Genomic DNA, 18,414 nt, shown 5'->3' on the forward strand with positions numbered 1-18,414 from the left:
GGGGGAGATGAGGGTCCTGCTGGGATTCTAAGCTACAATGATGTAATTTAATCTAAACCCCAAAGTCATTCCCTCACCCGAGACACAAAGTAACTGCATGTGTAACTCTTACCCCTAGTCCCCAGGTGGCTTCCCCTCTAATCTCACAGGGTCCCCACCCATCCCCTCTGAGTAGATTACGGCAGGTACGATTATTCCCAACTTAAAAAGGAGAAACCGAGGCTCAGAGAGGTTAAGTGATGTGTCAGAGATCCCAGCCAAATTAACGGGCAAGGGGGGTGGCTAGAAGCCAGCGCCCACAGCTGGAGTTCCCACCTTTTCTCCTGTCACATCCCCCCTCCTCCCCCGCGAACTGCTCCTCCAGCCAACCGGCTCTGTGTCTCCCTGACAGGTCACCGCACAATCTGACCACCGCAAGAGAAATCCTGGGAGGAGAACGGCTTGGGCCAAGGGCAGGGGCACCGCCCACTTCTGCACCAGGGACTGAGGGTGGGGAGGAGGGAGAAGCGGGAGAAATGGGGGGGACAGAAGCGCGAGACTGGCCATCGCAGGCTGACCTCGCTGCTGCTGCTGCGCCCTCGGCACTGTGCTGGGCTAGAACCAGCACTCTCCACGGTCCTGGCCTGGTTACAGGAGGAACGGCCCCTGGAGCCCTGGAAGGGGCTGTGTCAGGAGGCTGCGGAGGGCTCTCAGACCGCTGTTGAGCTCCACAGCAGCTCAGGCGAGCAGCCTGGCGAAGGGAGCAGAGCTGCCAAGCAGGTGACGTCGCCCAGCCAGAGCCTCGCTGAGCAGGGCAGCAAAGCGGGCCTCGGATGGGTGATTGCCAGGGGGCCCCCTTTGTGACACAGACAAATGTATTTCACTTGCTCCTGACAAAACCCCTCTGAGGCAGGAGTTACGACGCATGGTTTACAAACGAGAACCCCGAGGCTCAAAGAGGCTAAGGGCCTTATGGGACTGATGCAGCTTCTAAGTGCAGATCAGAGTGTGAAGCCAGGTCCACACCTGTTACCACTCAAAACAGGAGGCAGCACCTTTTCTTCTAGGCGACAGTCTCAGGAGACTACCGGAGGGACAAGCAGAGAAGGCCTCAAGGTACTTGGTTATTACTGGGGCAGGGTGGGGGGGTGAAGGGAATGATGGGGTCCCCAAGAACAGCAGGAGATGGGGATGAGCTCCACGCGGTCACAGGTGGGCAGGTATTACAGCGGGCAGGCTCCTGAACCCCAGGGTCTGGCAGCCTGGGGCACGTGGGGTCTGAACACATAAGAGGGCCTGGAATTGAGAGAGGACTCAGCTCTCCGCTGGTCAGCGTCAGACCCAAACGTCACTCCAGGTTGGCCAGGGAGTGACTGCCTCACCCCTAGGACTCCTCTTGTTGTCCTGACCCACCTAACACCTCCAATTGTGTCTAGAATGGAAAGGATCCCTTTTTTATTTTTACAGATGAAGAAGGTGAGGCTCAGACAGGAAGGAGAACAGCTTACAGGGACTCCCCCATTTCCTTCTCAGGGTCTCTTCCATTCCACCCACTCCCCAGGAGTGAGAGATGTGTGACACAGGAAGACATCATTCATGAAATCTGTAGGCCTTCTTTCCGTGGAAATCTTAAGAAATAGAAAAGATCTTTTGAAGATCACTTAATTGCCGTCTTTCCTGGAGCTGGGAGTTCCCACGAGACCTTGAGTTTGCGATTGCCTCTAATGTGAATGTCTAGCCTAATAATTAAACATTGCTCCTGTCCGATTCTTGCTCAGACTCCCCCACTTTTCTCTTCCTTACAGTCACAGCCTGCCAGACTGAAAGGACTTCAGGAGTCCCTCCTGCCCTTACTCATATTACTCAGGCTCAGAGATGAGATGGGAGAGATTTTCCCAGCATCCCTTGCCACGTTCTAGCACAGTGGACTCAGGACCCAGGGCTCCTTCAGCTGCCTGCCTCCCTGTGCAGGAAAGTTGCGGGGTGGGAGACAGGAGAGCAAATCTAAGAAGGGTGACGTGTCTCTGTGGGGCAATGAAACTGTTCTGAGATTGGTCGTGGTGATGGTGACAACTCCGCGGATACCCTAACAGCCATTGAATCGTACACTTCAAGTGGGTGAATTTTATGGTATGTAAAGTGTATCTCAATAAAGCAGTTTAAAATTTTTTAACAAAGCAGAAGAGGAAGAGATGCTCTGCTGGCAGGACCCCCGGGGCAGGGCTGAGCCCAGGCACGACACACCCACCTTCCCAGCCTCCTGGCTGCTCCCCAAACACTGGAGTCACTTTCTTAGCCCAAGGCCTTGCCCTTGGCTGTCCCCTCCTCTGGTACACTCACCTCCAGAGATCTGTGGGCTGGCTCCCTCCCTCCTTCATATCTTTGCTCAGAGGTCCCCTTCCTGCCACCCCATTGAAGACTGGGAGACCTTCCTGCAACACTGTTGAAGGCTGACACGGCTCTGCTGCCCCACCCCTCTCTCTTCCCAGCTTTAGAGCTCTGCTGAGTACCTACCATTTTCTAATAGCTGTTTTGTTCGTTGTCTGTCTCTCCCTACAAGAAATGCAAGCTCCATGAGAGCAGGGCTTTCTGTCTGTTTTGTTTATTGCTCATATCTGTCCCCAGTGCCTAGAACCATGCTTGGTGCATAGTAGGTGCTTAATAAACAGTTACTGACTAAGTGGCCCCGTTACAGTTACGGCTAAGGCTTCTGAACTGGCAGCACTCGGCGCCTCCCCCGAGAAGCCCCACTGGCTTTGTCCCAACGTTTCATGCACAAGCATTTTCAGGTGGCCGATGGTTATTTCATCTGTGTTAACTGTAGTGAAATTGATTTAGCCTGCCTTTCTCAAACGTTTTCTGCTGCTTTAAGAACGCTCCCTCATACGTACATACTGCCTTTTCTTTTACACTTAAAATTTGTTAAGAGGGTAGATCTTACATGTGTTCTTATCACAGTTGAAAAAAAAGAACTCTCCTCTCTTTTTGACGCACCAAAAGTGATGTCTCTGTTTAATATCCTTGCAAACTCTGTTTAGAAGTGTGAGGTTTTAATGTTCTGTTTGACAAGAAGCCACTGGGAGCTGAAGCAGAACTGGGAGCTGGAGTTGGCTGTTCAGGGCACCCTGTGTGTAGACGCCAAGCGGGTATCTGATGGGCAAGAAGGAGGGGCAGCTTCTCAGAAGGAGACAGAAACAGAGCTGGGGAGAGTTCGTACCCTGGGGAAACGAGAGAGGCCGAGTCTGTGTTCTGGGGGGAGAAGGAAGGCGTGTCCCTCTTCACTGCAGGTACGGGTGAAGATGCAAGACAGCCAGGGGAAGGGCATGAACAGGGAAGTGCACATCTTCTCCTTTATCTATCCTGGAGGCTAAGACCGAGAACTGGCATGAGCAGCCTGGAGCTGAGATCCGAGGCTGGAAGATCGTGGTACCAACCTGGTCTGAAACCCCAGAGCATCTCTCAGAGCTAGCAGCTCCAGCTCAGCACGGGGTGGGGGTGAGGGCCAGGGGGAGTCAGGGAGAAGGGGGCTACTCCACCAGGATTAACTCAGGCGGTGGCTCACACAATAGGGGATCAGGGGGCACCGAAACCCCCCATAACTCTGCTCAAGGTGATTCATTATCTGATGGTGTTTGATGCAGTGAAATGGTTGTTTCAGTAACAAAGTTTACTCCTTGGTAATGAGGAAAGTTGAGTAGGAAATTCCCAGGTCTGGTATAGAACACAGATCTGTGGTCATGGGCCACACAACCAGACCACCCTCACTTTCTGGGTGGCAGCTTCACCTCAGTGTAACCAAAATCCTAAATGATCAAGTAGCCAACTTTTGTGTCCCAGCTTTGGAGGGTAACAGCTAATGTCCATATGAGCGGGACTGGAGAGACAGGACAGCATTTTTCACACTACAGAAAAGAAATCTCCCAAGGGGAGAAACATGGACGTCTTTCACTGTGGGGAGGGGAAGGCAGGGAGGGCCGTTTAACCAAGCCCACAGCCGAGAAGCAGACCCTGGCCTTCGCTCCCCTGAGAACCGGAACCTGGAAGCCTAGCCCTCACGCAGAATGGAAACCTGATCCGGAGAGGAAGCCCGGAGAGGGAGCTGATTGGGATGACTTTCGTCCTCACTAGGGAAAGGAGGAAGAGCTCCTGGGGTGGCAGCTGAAGAAAAAGGTACAGACGGGAGCAGAGAAACTGGACGAACACCTGCCTCTCTGCAGCACTCTCTTGCTGGAGAAAGGAGCAAATGTGAAGCTAAGGTACACGCCACTGGGGGGCTTCTGATGTAAGCGGAGCTGACAAGTGAGGTTAAGAAAGAAGGAAACTATTAGAGAGGTTAACACCAAAGGGATGGAAAGACAAGAGGCCTATTTGTATCTCAGAGCTCAACGTTTGTTTAAAAGAAAACCAATGCTTAAGGGCTTGGTGTTTAAGAACACCTACCGAAGGGTAGGTATCTTAGCAAACCCATTCCTGACACAGCATCTTGCCTACAGCAGAGCAGGTGCCTGACAAGTGGGGTCGTGAGGCCACGGGCGAGTGGTCATCAGAGCCCTGTAAGGCGGATAACTCCTCACGGTGAGCTCAACCCCAAAAGGCAGGCTCAGGTGCTGTGTGGGTGTCGCCAGTGGCGCTCGCCAGCCCTGCCGATGTTCACGTGGGAGGGTCAGAAAACCCAAAAAGCCAGGAAAGGTGACAGAGCTACGAACCCTTGACCCAGTCCCCGTAGAGGGGATTTCTAACAGCATACCCTGTTAGAAACCCCCAGCCCTCCTTCTATCACTGCCTGCACCAGGCCTGCTAAGTCTTGTTGATTTCCGCTCCAGAGCAGCCCTCCAGCCCGTGCACTTGGCTTCCACCCCCAAACACTCCAACCCCATCGTTTCACCCCTGGACCTCCACCGCTGCCTCTAACCGGCGTTCCTGGCTCAGCTCTTGTTTTCCTCCCTGCACAACAGGAGAGGGCATCTTCTTTAAAAGACTTCCTACATAACCCTCCCCGCGGCACCTGGTATAAACCCAAGCTGCCAGGCCCCTGCCTTCCCCTCCATCCTCCGCACATCACTCTCCTTCCCCACACTGCCAACCTCCAGCTGTGCTGAGTCCTTTCATTTTCTAGAGCAAGCCAGGCGTTTCCTATCTCAGGGCCTCTACGCATGCCGTCCCCTCTGCCTGGAAGGCTGTATCTGCTTCTCCCATAGCTGGCTCCTCAGTGTTTATGCTCAGCTGAAATGTCAACTCTCTGCAGAGGCTTCCTCTGACATTCCTGCTCAAATAAGCTCTCTCCACACCCCACCCCGTGTACTGTGGTCTTGGCACCCTGACTGTTTGCTTAAGGCACTTCCCACAGCGTGCTAGCTGTCTAGCTGTTTCTGTTATGTCTCCCAAGAGAGAATGGAAGATTCATCAGGGCCCGGACCACATCTGTTCCCTGTTACCCTCAGCACGTAGTACGGCTCCTGACTTAATGCATCTTGTTGAACGGCAGACTGTATCAAGTGCCCCTAATACGCCAGCCAAGGTGCTGTAGAGGGGTACGTGCAGCTCGTTAGACCTTCACCACCACCCAAAAGCAGTTATTATGCCCACTTTACAGATGAAGAAGCCCAGTTAGGAAATTAACGTGCCCCGTGTCGTAAAGCCAATAAATGGTGGAGGTGGAATTTATACACAGCTCTGTCGGGCTTTTCTCACTATTCAGGACTGCTTTCCAAACTCTGTCACAGCCTAGAAGCCTCGTGAAGCTTTCAGCAGACAAAAGACTCACTACTAGTGTAAGTGGCATATCAGATGACATGCCCCTTTTATATCTTTATTTAAACTTTCAAGACACCAGATTTAAGTAAGACCCCACTGAAGTACCCAAATGACTCTAGCATAAGATTTCCATGATTTATTATTACTGTTACTATTGGGTTAGCCAAAAAGTTCGTTTGGGTTTTTACGTAAGATTCCTTAAGGTGTTACGGAAAAACCCGAACGAACTTTTTGGCTAACCCAATATTATCTTTTGACTTGAGTCTGGTTTTGTGGGTAAATTGGATACAAATCCATCTTGCAGGCCAAATACTGTACTGCTAACCCAGTGATAAAAGAGGAATAAAAGGTGGATAGCTGGCAAAAGTGGAAGAGGTTGGCATTGGACAAGATCCATGGAAAACTCACCTATTACAGCAATAGTGATCTTTCTAGCCATCTACTAGCATTAACGGTATAGAGTGGACAGATGTCACCAAAAGCCCACCAAACAAGGCCAGTTAGCCATGATCTCACTAGTAACTCGTGGTCCAGTTCAGAAAGTGTATCTGCAGTAAGAGCTCGACCATCACCAACCACAAAATGACCAGATGCGGCCCGAGGCCCTTGACATTCATCACGTCAAAAATGCTCAGAACAACCCTCTGTGGTAGGTACCAATATTATCCTCATTTCAGAAACGAGAAAACTGAGGAACAGAAAGGCTCGGTCACTTGCTGAAGGTCACACAGCTGTCCAGCAGCAGGCGGAGTCACCCCATCTTTCTAGGCCACGGTCCTCTAAGAACTCACAGAGTCCACGTCGCCAACACGTCCCTTCCAAGTTCACAGACTTTGTCTCCTCTCCTCCAATTTCTACTATTTAAAATGGTTTTCTTTAAAGGGCATACATTTCATGCAGCTTTTTATGGGAAAAGAGAGGGAAGGCATCTACCACCATAACACAAGGGTCCAGTGATGAGCAGATATTCTAGAAGTTAAGAAAGAGGAACATGGGACTTCTCTGGCTCCAGTGGTTAAGACTCTGTGCTTCCACTGCAGCGGGCACGGGTTCAATCCCTGGTCGGGGAACTAAGATCTCACATCGCGCACGATGTGCCCCCCAAATAAATAAATTAATTAAAGGGTTGATATTTTTTAAAAAAGGAAAAAGGAACATGCCAAGAGCTTACAGTCTATGCTCCATGACAGTGACGGCCGGTTTCCTTCCTTCCCATCACCCCAGCCAGCCCTGCAGACCCTCATCCTGGGGACTCACAGCCCAACAGCAAAGATTGCCACTGACCTCTGTCAGGCCCAGCAGCCCCCAAATGTATTTAACTGTGCACGTCTATTTCAAGAAATAACTATTCCATTCACCAAACACGTGGGGAAGTGCTCCCCCAACCTCTGAGCCGCTGGCATGAAAAGACAGGCATGTGGGCAGAAGAGCCAGGGAGTGCTTCCCCAGGCCAAAGTAGCCTGGCTCTTGTCACTCCCAGGCTCCTGCTGACAAAGGCTCGCCCAGCAGCCCCTTAGCCTTTGCTGACATGGGCCGCCTGGGCTCCCATGTCAGGAGGACCCCTAGGAAGCAACATCGGCTGCCCCTCGAGTTTCCTCTCTGCGGACTTCACATCCAGCCTCTCTGCATTTCTAACCTGAGCAGTGATCACAGAAAGAGTGGGCTCAGCAAGGCAGCTGGGGCAGCATGACCCACGGGGCAGAAGATGGGGGGTCACCCAGGATTGTGCCCATGCCACTTCCCTGGCAATGCGAAACACACCCCCTTAGATGTCTGCAGAGCTGGGTAACAAAGTGTTCTACGTGCCGAATATCATTGCATTCCCCCCAAATTAGGTACGGTTGTCATCTCCCCCGTTATACCAAAGAGGCATAGAGGTTCAATGAAAGGCCAGAACTTGGGGCCACGTGGGGCAAGGGGGTATCCCGCTGGAAAGCCCCCCCTACAGGTGCTCATTCATGAACTTGGTGGGACCCAGGGCCCGCTGGAGCAGCTGGGGAGCTGTGGGCCCAGAGGTGAGGACCCAGGAGGCCAGCAGGCCCCACTGGCCAGGGAGAGGTGGGCATGGCGAACAGACCCTCTGCCCCAGCTGCCTTGCTACTCCAGATCACACATGCTCGAGCCCTCTCGAGTCAGGAACCTCTGGGCTGAGTCCCTGCAGCAACAGTCCTGCTTGATTATTCCTCACGACGGGAAGCTCTCTACTTCCTGAGAGTCTTTCCATCCCTGGACGGCTCCTGCTGTTTGAAACGTCTCCCACATGTAGAATCGATAACGGTCTCCCTGCAGCTCCCTCCAGACCCTTTGGAGCATCATCCTTCCCTGACATCCCTTCAAATGGTGAAATTCACATAGCTCAAGTCCTCCCCAGGCAAAACGTCCCCAGGGCCCCCCAAGTGCTGTGATCTCCAGCCCCTCGTCACCCTAGACCTTCTCCCCTGCTGGAGCTCCAGCCCTGCTGAAATGGGCTCTGACACGACAATGACACTTGCAGGCTGGTCTGACCTGGGGTCTGCCCTGACATTGGCGACCTGGGGTGAGACTCCACCTTTACCAGAGGAGGCCAATGTGGAAAGTCAGGTGGGCAGTCAGGTGGCCCCCAGAGGCTTCCCGCTGCTGTAGAGACCAGTGTCCAGACCGGGCCCTGGGCGCTACGAGACCATCTGGGGCCGCAATGGCCAGGAGCGGGGAGGTGCGGCCAGTGGGCGGGGCATGCTGGGCTCTGGACCCCCATCCGCATCTACCTAGAACAGAGCTTCGAGCCTGTTTTATAAGTGGGGCTTCTACCTTTTATACGTGGGTCTAAAGCAGGAGCACCACAGCTTACAAACGTCTAACACTGCTAATGCCTCTCGGCTAAGGCATCTTCCCCATAGCCCGCATGTGTGCAAACACCGTGGCTCAGGCCAGCGCCAAGATAAGGGGCCTCTCCCCCCCCAGGACTGGGAGACTAGGGCCCTCCGCCCTGCTGCTCCAGGGACACGGAGACCCGGCTCTCCTCTGCTCACATGACGGCGGGGCAGGCTCGCACGCAGGGGCGCAGAAGTCCTGTGCGGGGGAGTGAGGACTCGGGGTCAGGGCGACGCCCCCAGCCCCGGGGAGGGGGAGGGGACTCACAGGGCAGCGTCTCGGCGCGGCTCTTCTGGATCATTATGCAGAGCTGTAGCACCAGTTGGGGGGCGCTTTCCAGGAAGGTCTCCAGGAGGCGCAGCATGTTAACGTCTGCATATTCGTACATCATAGCCCAGTAGAAGCGTCGCTGGTGTTCCTTCTGCCGCTGGCTCTGAATCCCCAGGTACATGGTGCGGATATACCTGCCGAGAGACGGGACAGAACACAGAGAGCGTGGGTCGGCGTGGGAGCTGTGGGAGGGTCAGGCCGTCCCCACAGACTAGCATCCCCTCCTTGGCGCTGAGGTTTTCCGGGTGCTTGGACCAGCTCCAGGGGTTCTGCCGGACCACAGACGGGGTGCTGAGGCTTCGGGGTGGGGTGGGGTGGGGGCAGGCCAGGGAACGGGTCCCAGGCAAGTTGTCCCCTCCCTGGCCTCACTTTGCTCATCTGTAAGATAAGAAATGGAAGAGTGGGACCAGGTGATCTCACAGGCCTGCCAGGGAAGCACCACAGGTGAGCTCAGGGAGCAGGTGGGCTGGCCGAAGTTCCGGGTCCCAGGGGGAACCTTCCTGCAGGGTTTTCACGTCTCTGGAGGAGGAGGGAAGGGAATTAGCATTTATGAAGCTCCTACTAAGTATCATTGGCTGGCTGGCGACTGCATGTTGCCTGGGTCCCAGGCGACAGGCAGGTGTAGTTCCCACGTAGGACAGACAGGCGGGACTCACTTGCCCAGGCTCCAGACCCGATGGCGGAGCAACCAGGAGGCAGCCCCAGGCTGCTGGACACCAAAGCTCGTGCGTGCCCCGCTCTACACTAGGGATGGCCTGCAATGGAGCCTCTATCCAGGTATAGCCCAAGACTCAGTCACACAAACCACTGAGCCCACTCCACCCGGGAGGGACAAGGGGCAAAGGGAGCAGGTGCAGGCAGAGGGCACAGGCTCTGGGTTCAAATCCCGGCTCTGTCATCTGCTCACTGTGGGACCTTGGACTAATTACCCAGCTCTGTGTCCTCGTTACTCTTCTTTCACACGGCAGAATCACAGCATCACACGGCTGGTGGGAAGATTAGGGAGATAATCCGCGTGCTGGGCACGTATCCAGGTCCACATGAGAAAGCCCCAGGCCTGCCTCACTGTCACCTAAACTTCGGAAGCTTGTCTCCAAGCCACAGTCAAGGGGAGGATGGAAGGTAGCATCCAAGCCAGCCAGCCGTCTCTGGGGCCAGGCCAGGCCCAGAGGAGCCGGCAGCGCCGGGACAAAAGCAGGGTTCAGAAGGCACACTTTGCGGGCCTAGTTAGGATCAAGAATACGCATATAAACTGAGGCCACAGACAACAGGACAGAGCCACACTTGCGCCCCTGGCCGCCCCCTGGGAATGTATATCATTGTGTCTTTTAAACGGCCGAGCCAGAATCACAGAGGTTGAGAGCATGGTCGACCCCCCTACAGAGTCCCCAGTGTCCTCAAGCACCGTCAGGGGCCTACTTGGGGCTGCTGGACGGTCCCTTCTCTCTGTCCCCATCACCACCGCCAGCCTGGTCCCCGCCACCACCATCTCTCCTGGATCGAAGCAGAAGCCTCCTAACTGGTCTCCCAGGGTCCACTCTTGCCCCAGAACAACCCATTCTTTGCACAGTAGCCAAGGTGCTTTGTGAAAATCACAAATGCAATCACGTCACCACCTTCTTTCAACACTCCCGTGGCTTCCCGTCACGTTCAGAATAAACTCCGAGCCCCTCCCTCGGCTCATGGGGTCCTGCCCGCCCCTCCTGTCCCACCGCCCGTTCTCTCTCCCCGCGCCCCCTTCTCGTGTCTTCTCTGTCTCTCACGGACACCTGAGCTTGTTTGTGTTCACGCCATGTCCCCAGTGGCTGTGGATGCAGAAGGAAGACTCCTGCCCCCAGTGCTCAGACTCCTGCAGGGCAGCACTGTCACAACACGGCGAAGGCAGCTCATGCCCACGTTTACACCGGATTCCTGAGAGGCTCACAGGCAGGGGCTCTATACCCCCCACCCCCTGGGAGCAAAGGAAGAAGTGGGTGTTGCCCAAGAACCTTGCATCGACGTTAGAGAAGCCCATGCTTTAGAGGCAAAGACGCAAAAACATACATTTGTAAAATAATTTAAAACTGTAATTGATGCCCTCTCCAGGTCCAAAACAGTGGGCCTCCCTCCTGTGCGCCAAGCGTGTACTGGACCCACAGAGGAACGAGTGGGCCCCCAGAGTGGGCATCTGGGTCCCCCAGAGTGGGCATCGGGACACAAAGCAGCCCACCTGAACCATCGGTGTGACCTGAAGCACACGTGCTGGTGACGGCGAGCCCATCCAACACCTGACGAACACCTGACGGCTGCTTCTCTAGATTCCTGAGAGCCTTTAAGGGATGGGATCTCTGAAAAGACCCACCCGGGGGGCTGGGACGGACACCTTATTTTCTGCACATACACTCCCTGGAGTGAGTGGAAAACAACCCTGCAGAAAACTAAGGGGAGGGAGGCACTGCAGCGGGGACGGTGCCGGGGCCAGCGTGGAGAGGCCGGGGGCGCCAGCCTCGCCAGGCACTGCAGGCCGGGCATCTTCCGGAGGCCCCGCCATGCCCTGTGGGGCAGGTCTGGTTGTCATCATTTAACACCTGGGGAAACTGAGGCTCTGAAGTGAAAAAGGGCCCTGAATTCCGTTCCGTTCCAGGTTCTGTCATTTATTGGCTGCGCCACTTCCCACGAGTCATTGCCTCTCTCTGAGCCTCCATCTGTAAGTTCCCAAAATCAAAGGACCAGGGGAGGGGCTAGGGGCAGGGAGGTTGTTGTACCTGACCCGTAAAGCTATGGGGTCACTGAGAGACAGAGACAGAGAGACACAGAGAGACAGAGACACAGGGACAGAGAGACACAGAGACAGAGAGGCACACAGAGAGACAGAGACAGAGAGACACACAGAGAGACAGAGACAGAGAGACACAGAGACAGAGAGACACAGAGACAGAGACACAGAGACAGACACACAGAGAGACAGAGAGACAGAGACACACAGAGAGACAGAGACAGAGAGACACAGAGACAGAGAGACACAGAGACAGAGACACAGAGACAGACACACAGAGAGACAGAGAGACAGAGACACACAGGGAGACACAGAGACACAGAGACACAGAGACACAGAGATGGAGAGACACAGAGACAGAGGCACACAGAGAGACAGAGACAGAGAGACACAGAGAGACAGAGACAGAGAGACACAGAGACAGAGACACAGAGAGGCACACAGAGAGGCACACAGAGAGGCACACAGAAAGACAGAGACAGAGACACACAGAGAGACAGAGACAGAGAGACACAGAGACAGACACACAGAGACAGACACACAGAGAGACAGAGACAGAGAGACAGAGACACACAGGGAGACACAGAGACAGAGAGACACAGAGACAGAGACAGAGACACAGAGACAGAGACACAGAGACAGACACACAGAGAGACAAAGACAGAGAGACAGAGACACACAGGGAGACACAGAGACAGAGAGACACAGAGACAGAGACAGAGACACAGAGACAGAGACACAGAGACAGACACACAGAGAGACAAAGACAGAGAGACAGAGACACACAGGGAGACACAGAGACAGAGAGACACAGAGACAGAGACACAGAGACAGACACACAGAGAGACAGAGAGACAGAGACACACAGGGAGACACAGAGACACAGAGACACAGAGACACAGAGATGGAGAGACACAGAGACAGAGGCACACAGAGAGACAGAGACAGAGAGACACAGAGAGACAGAGACAGAGAGACACAGAGACAGAGACACAGAGAGGCACACAGAGAGGCACACAGAAAGACAGAGACAGAGACACACAGAGAGACAGAGACAGAGAGACACAGAGACAGAGAGAAACAGAGACAGACACACAGAGACAGACACACAGAGAGACAGAGACAGAGAGACAGAGACACACAGGGAGACACAGAGACAGAGAGACACAGAGACAGAGACAGAGAGACACAGAGACAGAGACACAGAGACAGACACACAGAGAGACAAAGACAGAGAGACAGAGACACACAGGGAGACACAGAGACAGAGAGACACAGAGACACAGAGACGGAGAGACACAGAGAGACAGAGACAGAGAGACACAGAGACAGAGACACAGAGAGGCACACAGAGAGACAGAGACAGAGAGACACAGAGACAGAGAGACAGAGAGGCACACAGAGAGACAGAGACACACAGAGAGACAGAGAGACAGAGAGACACATGGAGAGACAGAGACAGAGAGACACAGAGAGAGACAGAGACAGAGAGACACACAGAGAGACAGAGAGACAGAGAGACACATGGAGAGACAGAGACAGAGAGACACAGAGAGACAGAGACACAGGGACAGAGAGACACAGAGACAGAGAGGCACACAGAGAGACATAGAGCGATACAGAGACAGAGAGACACAGAGAGACAGAGACAGAGAGATAGGGAGAGACAGAAACAGAAAGACAGAGGAACAGAGAGAAAGAAAGAGACAAAGTCGGAGACAAGGACAGAGAGACACAGAGAGAAACAGAGATGGAGAGACAGAGAGGGAGACAGAGACAGACACACAGAGAGAAGAGACAGAGAGACAGACAGAGCTCTGCAGGAGAGAACGGAAAGAGAAAGAGACAAAGGAGAGGGAAGCTACATCAGAATTTGGGGCCTGAAAGAGAAGACCAACTAGATGAGGTGGCAGTAGGAAGAGCCTGGGTGGGAGGCTGGCCCTAAGGACCTGTGGTCACAAGTAGTTGGGAGGCGCTGGGAAGTCCGACTCTGAATCTAGGGCAGAGGGGAGGGTCAGATTAATCAGATTGGATGATGGCCCGGGAGGCAGAGCAGTGGGGGACGAGGCGCACAGGTGAAGGTGATGAAGCAGGGCTTCGGGTCCAGAGGCTCCACACCAGCACCCAGAACCGCCCTGTGGCCGGCGGAGCCTTGGTGCCATGGGTCTCCCAGGTCAGCTGTGGTCTCTGTGCTCCAAACCTCAGCTCTGCCCAGATGCGGCACCTGCAACGCACAGTACTGTGGGCCACAGACTCCCACAGGGGCCAGACCACAAATCTATATTCTCTCAGGGGTGCACTCGGACCACAGCCTCTACCTCTCCTAGACTCAGAAGGTGGCTCAAGGTGGAGGAATGATTATGTAGCAGAGCCAAGCCTATGCTTCCAGGTCCCAGGCCACGGTAACAGAGACACTCAGGTTCACCTAGGTCTGCCCTACCAGGGCAGAGGGAGCAACTCGATCCGCCCCGCCATCCCCATGTTCCCCGAGCCACAAGCCCCTCTGCCCATCTTGGCCAGTGCAGTGGAAGACAACGAGCCCAGAAATGCTGGTTCAACCGTAACACCTGCCAGAGAAACCAAGCTTGCATTTCCTCTGTGAGAACATCCCCAAATATGGGAGTAGATGAGGGTGGGAGTGGACAAAGCCAGAGCCTCTCCCCACCGATGAGCAAACAGATGCTAGGAGCCCAGAGTGCACTGGGATCGAGTCCAAGACCCAAACTGGAAATCCTGCCTCGCAGGGACACCAGCTCACACAGTCACCCACCGTGGAGGAGGAGCTAAATCAGAGTCCAGTTCAAAATTCCCTATCAAGGGCCTTCGGCCTATTCCACCCCCTCTGGCTCCTGCACCCCTCTCTTCTATCCTTAAGTCCTTGGGTTCCCAGTAGACCTTGTAAAGTCCACAGTGGGTCTAGGTGATCTCTCCGCCCGCCCAGCCAGCGGCCTCCTGCTAAGCCTTCAGCCCCTGTGCAAAGACAGCCTTGGCCCGTGGCCACAAGGTGGCGCCAGACCCTAAGCCACGCAGGAAGGCTGCTCCGCGCACTGATCTCATCCCCAGCTAGCGGCCCCCTAAGGCCTGCACCTTCCGACGCGATGGCAGCGTTGGGGTGCAGGGGGCAGCAGGCGAGGCCTGGGGGCAGGCCCAGGTGTGACGAGTCCCCATGGGAAAGCCCGGCATCTGCAGGCGACACACGGTGGGTTGCTGCTCCCTTACCTTCTCCCCTTCCCTGGCAGGTTCCAGAAAGCTCACCTCCCCCGGGAAAGGTAGTGCGGGAGAGAAGACACGCAACTCTCCTCCTCCTGAATTGCTTCCGCCTGGATTTTGTGTAGCCTCCTGTCACACCATTCTCTCCTAAGAATCATGAAACGCACGGATCTAAAAGCAGGGGTACAGCGTGTCCCCATGGAGTGAGGACTCAGGAAAGCTGGGCCTGGCCTATGGTCTGCAGGGCTGCACGACCTTGGGCGAGTCACCCCCGAGGCCGGGCCTGCTGGATTCATCCAAAACAGAGGGCGGACGGGAGGACCTCTAAGCTTCTGCCTACCTTTCGTTAACTCCATCCTTCTGTGGCTTCTTAGAGCCTTAAGGATGGCCTAGCATCTTTACAGATAATACCCCTGTTTATGTGGCACTCATATATATGTACCGGGCACTGTTCTGAGCATTTTGTACTTATTAGCTCATTTAATCCTTCCAACAAATGTATGGGGTAGATGCACTATTACCCTCACTTCAACATATGGTAAACTGAAGCACTGAGGTTAAGAAATGTGCTTCAGTCTACCCAGCTAAGTAAGGGGTTGAGGAGGGCTTCAAGCCCAGCAGTCTGCTTTGGGGCCAGTGCTTTTCAACTCCTACCCACACGCCCCCTCAGAGGTAGACCAGTTGTCCTTCTCTTTTAAACTTGGTCCAACTTGCTCCCTTCACTACAGTGGAAAATCACTGTTTGCCCCCAACACCTGGGCTCTCTTCCAGGTCTGTCACTGGCTGTGTTGCCTTGGGGAACATCTCCTACCCTCAGGGAGCCTCAGTGTCCTCATCTATACAATGCCTGGCCCAGAGCAGGACCCTAGGACAGGCTGAGCAAATAGATGCCCCCCCCGCCCCCATAAAGGGGCTCTCCTCCTGTCTTTCCTTCGGTCCACTCTATTCTCCTTCCAAGTCTATATCCTCCCCTTACTTTGTAAACCATGGAACTGTTTAAAGCTCCTTATACCTCCAGGAGAACTCTCTATAGTTTTTTGAGCACATTTTCACTTTTATAGCAGCTCTGTGAAGGAGACACATTTGTCATCTTTTTCCCGTTGGTTCATCTGAGACTCAGAGAGGATGAGTGATTTCCCCAAAGTCACACAGTCAGTCATGGTTCAGGCGAATCAGAGGTCTTGCCCGAATCGTGTTACCCCATTGGGAGTCAGCTATAGCTCTGCCTAAATCTAAGGGAAATGAGTGATTTCTGCAAAAGCAGGAGGCTGAATAATTTCACCTGTCTGGACCTATAGGCCCCTGAAGCAGCATTTTGAAATCTCCGATTGTGGACAGCAACTCATCCTCAAAGCCCCAAACAGGACTGAGTCTAGGTTTTGTGGGGCCTGAAGCTTAGAGAATTTGCTTTAAGAAAAAAAGTAGTCTACCAAACATTTAAAGTAGAACTAGCCCGATTCTACACACTTTTTTCCCCCAAAAAAATAAAAGAGGAAAGAACACTTCTCTGTTCACTTTACGAAGTCAGCATTACTCTATCAAAGCCAGACACATACAAGAAAATAAAACTACAGATAATATCCCTTATAAACATAGGTGCAAATATCTTCAACAAAATACTAGCAAAACAAATCCAGTGATATACAGAAAGAATGATATTCCATAGCCAACTGGAGTTTATCTTGGAAATGTAAGGCTGATTCTATATTCAGAAATCAATAAATGTAATCAATGATATTAACAAGAAAAACCACATATCACATTAACTGATGCAGAAAGAAAGCATCTGACAGAATTCAACATCCATTCTGTTTTTAAACTCTCAGCAAACTAGAAATAGAAAAGAACTTCCTTAACCTGACATAGATGAAGGATAGCTATAAAAATTAACAGGGAATTCCCTGGTGGTCCAGTGGTTAGGACTCCGCGCTTCCACCGCAGGGGGTGTGGGTTTGATCCCTGGGCAGGGAACTAAGATCCTGCATGCCATGCAGTGAGGCCAAAAGAAAAAAAAAAATTAACAGTTAATATCACACTTAATGATAAAAAGACTGAATTCTTTCCTCTTGAGATCAGGAATAAGGCAAAAATGTCTAAGCTCACCCCTCCTATTCAACATCATACTAGAAGTCCCAGTCAGTACAATAAATCAGGAAAAAGAAAGTATATACAAACTGCAAGGAACGAAATAAAACTGTCCCTATTTGTAAATGACATGATTGTCTAGATAGAAAATCCCAAGAAATATACACAAAAAGCTCCTAGAACTAATTGGCAAGTTAAGCAAAGTCTCATGATACAAGGTCAGCATATAAAAATTAAATATATTTCTGTAGACTACTAATGAACAATTGGAAATTGAAATTTAAAAACATACCTACCACTTAAATTAGCTCCCTTAAGGGGACAGGAGGGGCAAGATAGGTGAAGGGGATTAAGAGCCCCTTGCATCACAAGGACGCAACGCTCAGCACAGGGAATACTGTCAATACTTTATAATTACTCTGTTCAGAGTATAATCTATAAAGATATCAAATTACCCTTCTATATACCTGAAACGAATATAATGTTGTAAGTCAACTATGCTTCAATTTTAAAAATACCTCTATATTTTTGTTGTATTTCAATATAAGCAGCCACACCTCCAGGGGCATTGGACCCTTATCCTGGGTGGGCGTGGAACACACTCTCACAGCCACACACACACCACCTACATGAACACTCCACACAAACACCACACAGACACACATGCACCAACCACCACGCACACGAACACACTGCACACGTCCAGGGCTCCACCTGTAGAGACACCTGTAGCCCATGATCACATCCCTGTGTCAACATGATCCAACCCCAGATCCCTGAGGGGGTGGGTCCCTGCCTGCCCCGCCCATCCGCTGTCATCACAGTAGGCACAGAGGAAAGCCAAACGCGCATCACTTCCTGGTAGCTGGGAACCCACCCTAGAGAGGACGGGGCACTGCAGCTACCAGTCAGACAGCATCCTGCCCCCGACACCAAGGACAGAGCTGGGCCAGCTGCCACCGAAGCACCCGAGGGTTCACTGACATCTGAACGTGCACAGCCCCCAGCCCTGTTCACACTTGTCCCGCTTCACCTCCACCTGTGCCTGATTGATTCGGGAATCCTGACTTGTGGCTGCAGCAAAGGCACTGAGGGCTACTGTGATGTTGTGTGATCTGCACTCTCATCTGGTCCATCTTTTGAGGGGTGAAGGAGCTCCCCCCTTGTGTCCATTCCATTGCTGACCACATCCCAGGGATCTAGGGCCAGGTGGCCATGCAGTGGCTGTAGAAGAAAGTGGCCCAAAAGGGGGGTGGGGGAGGTTTCAGGGTCCCGGGCTACATGGGGCTTGTGCAGGAACCTTGTCAGTCTGGGGCTTGTCACCCGCTGAGGACTGCTGAGCTGGGTCACCAGGCGTTAACGGGGGCTCCAAGGCTGCTATGTCAAAAAGGTTGTGCTCCCACCTGCATGACATAGATTCTGTGCCCAGGTAGGAACCCCCGCGGCTGTTC

At 53.1% G+C, this 18,414-nt stretch overlaps 1 protein-coding gene across 1 annotated transcript in view; it reads right to left on the minus strand.

The window, feature by feature from the left end:
* Positions 1-18,414, minus strand: part of XKR6 (XK related 6) — a 272,450-nt gene that overhangs the window by 14,027 nt on the left and 240,009 nt on the right. Inside the window, exon 2 of the mRNA XM_067745320.1 lies at positions 8,851-9,047. Within this exon, the coding sequence (XP_067601421.1) occupies positions 8,851-9,047 (197 nt within the window). The remainder of the gene's footprint in view (positions 1-8,850; positions 9,048-18,414) is intronic.

This window comes from Pseudorca crassidens, chromosome 7, assembly GCF_039906515.1.
Source record: "Pseudorca crassidens isolate mPseCra1 chromosome 7, mPseCra1.hap1, whole genome shotgun sequence".
Lineage (NCBI taxonomy): Eukaryota > Metazoa > Chordata > Mammalia > Artiodactyla > Delphinidae > Pseudorca > Pseudorca crassidens.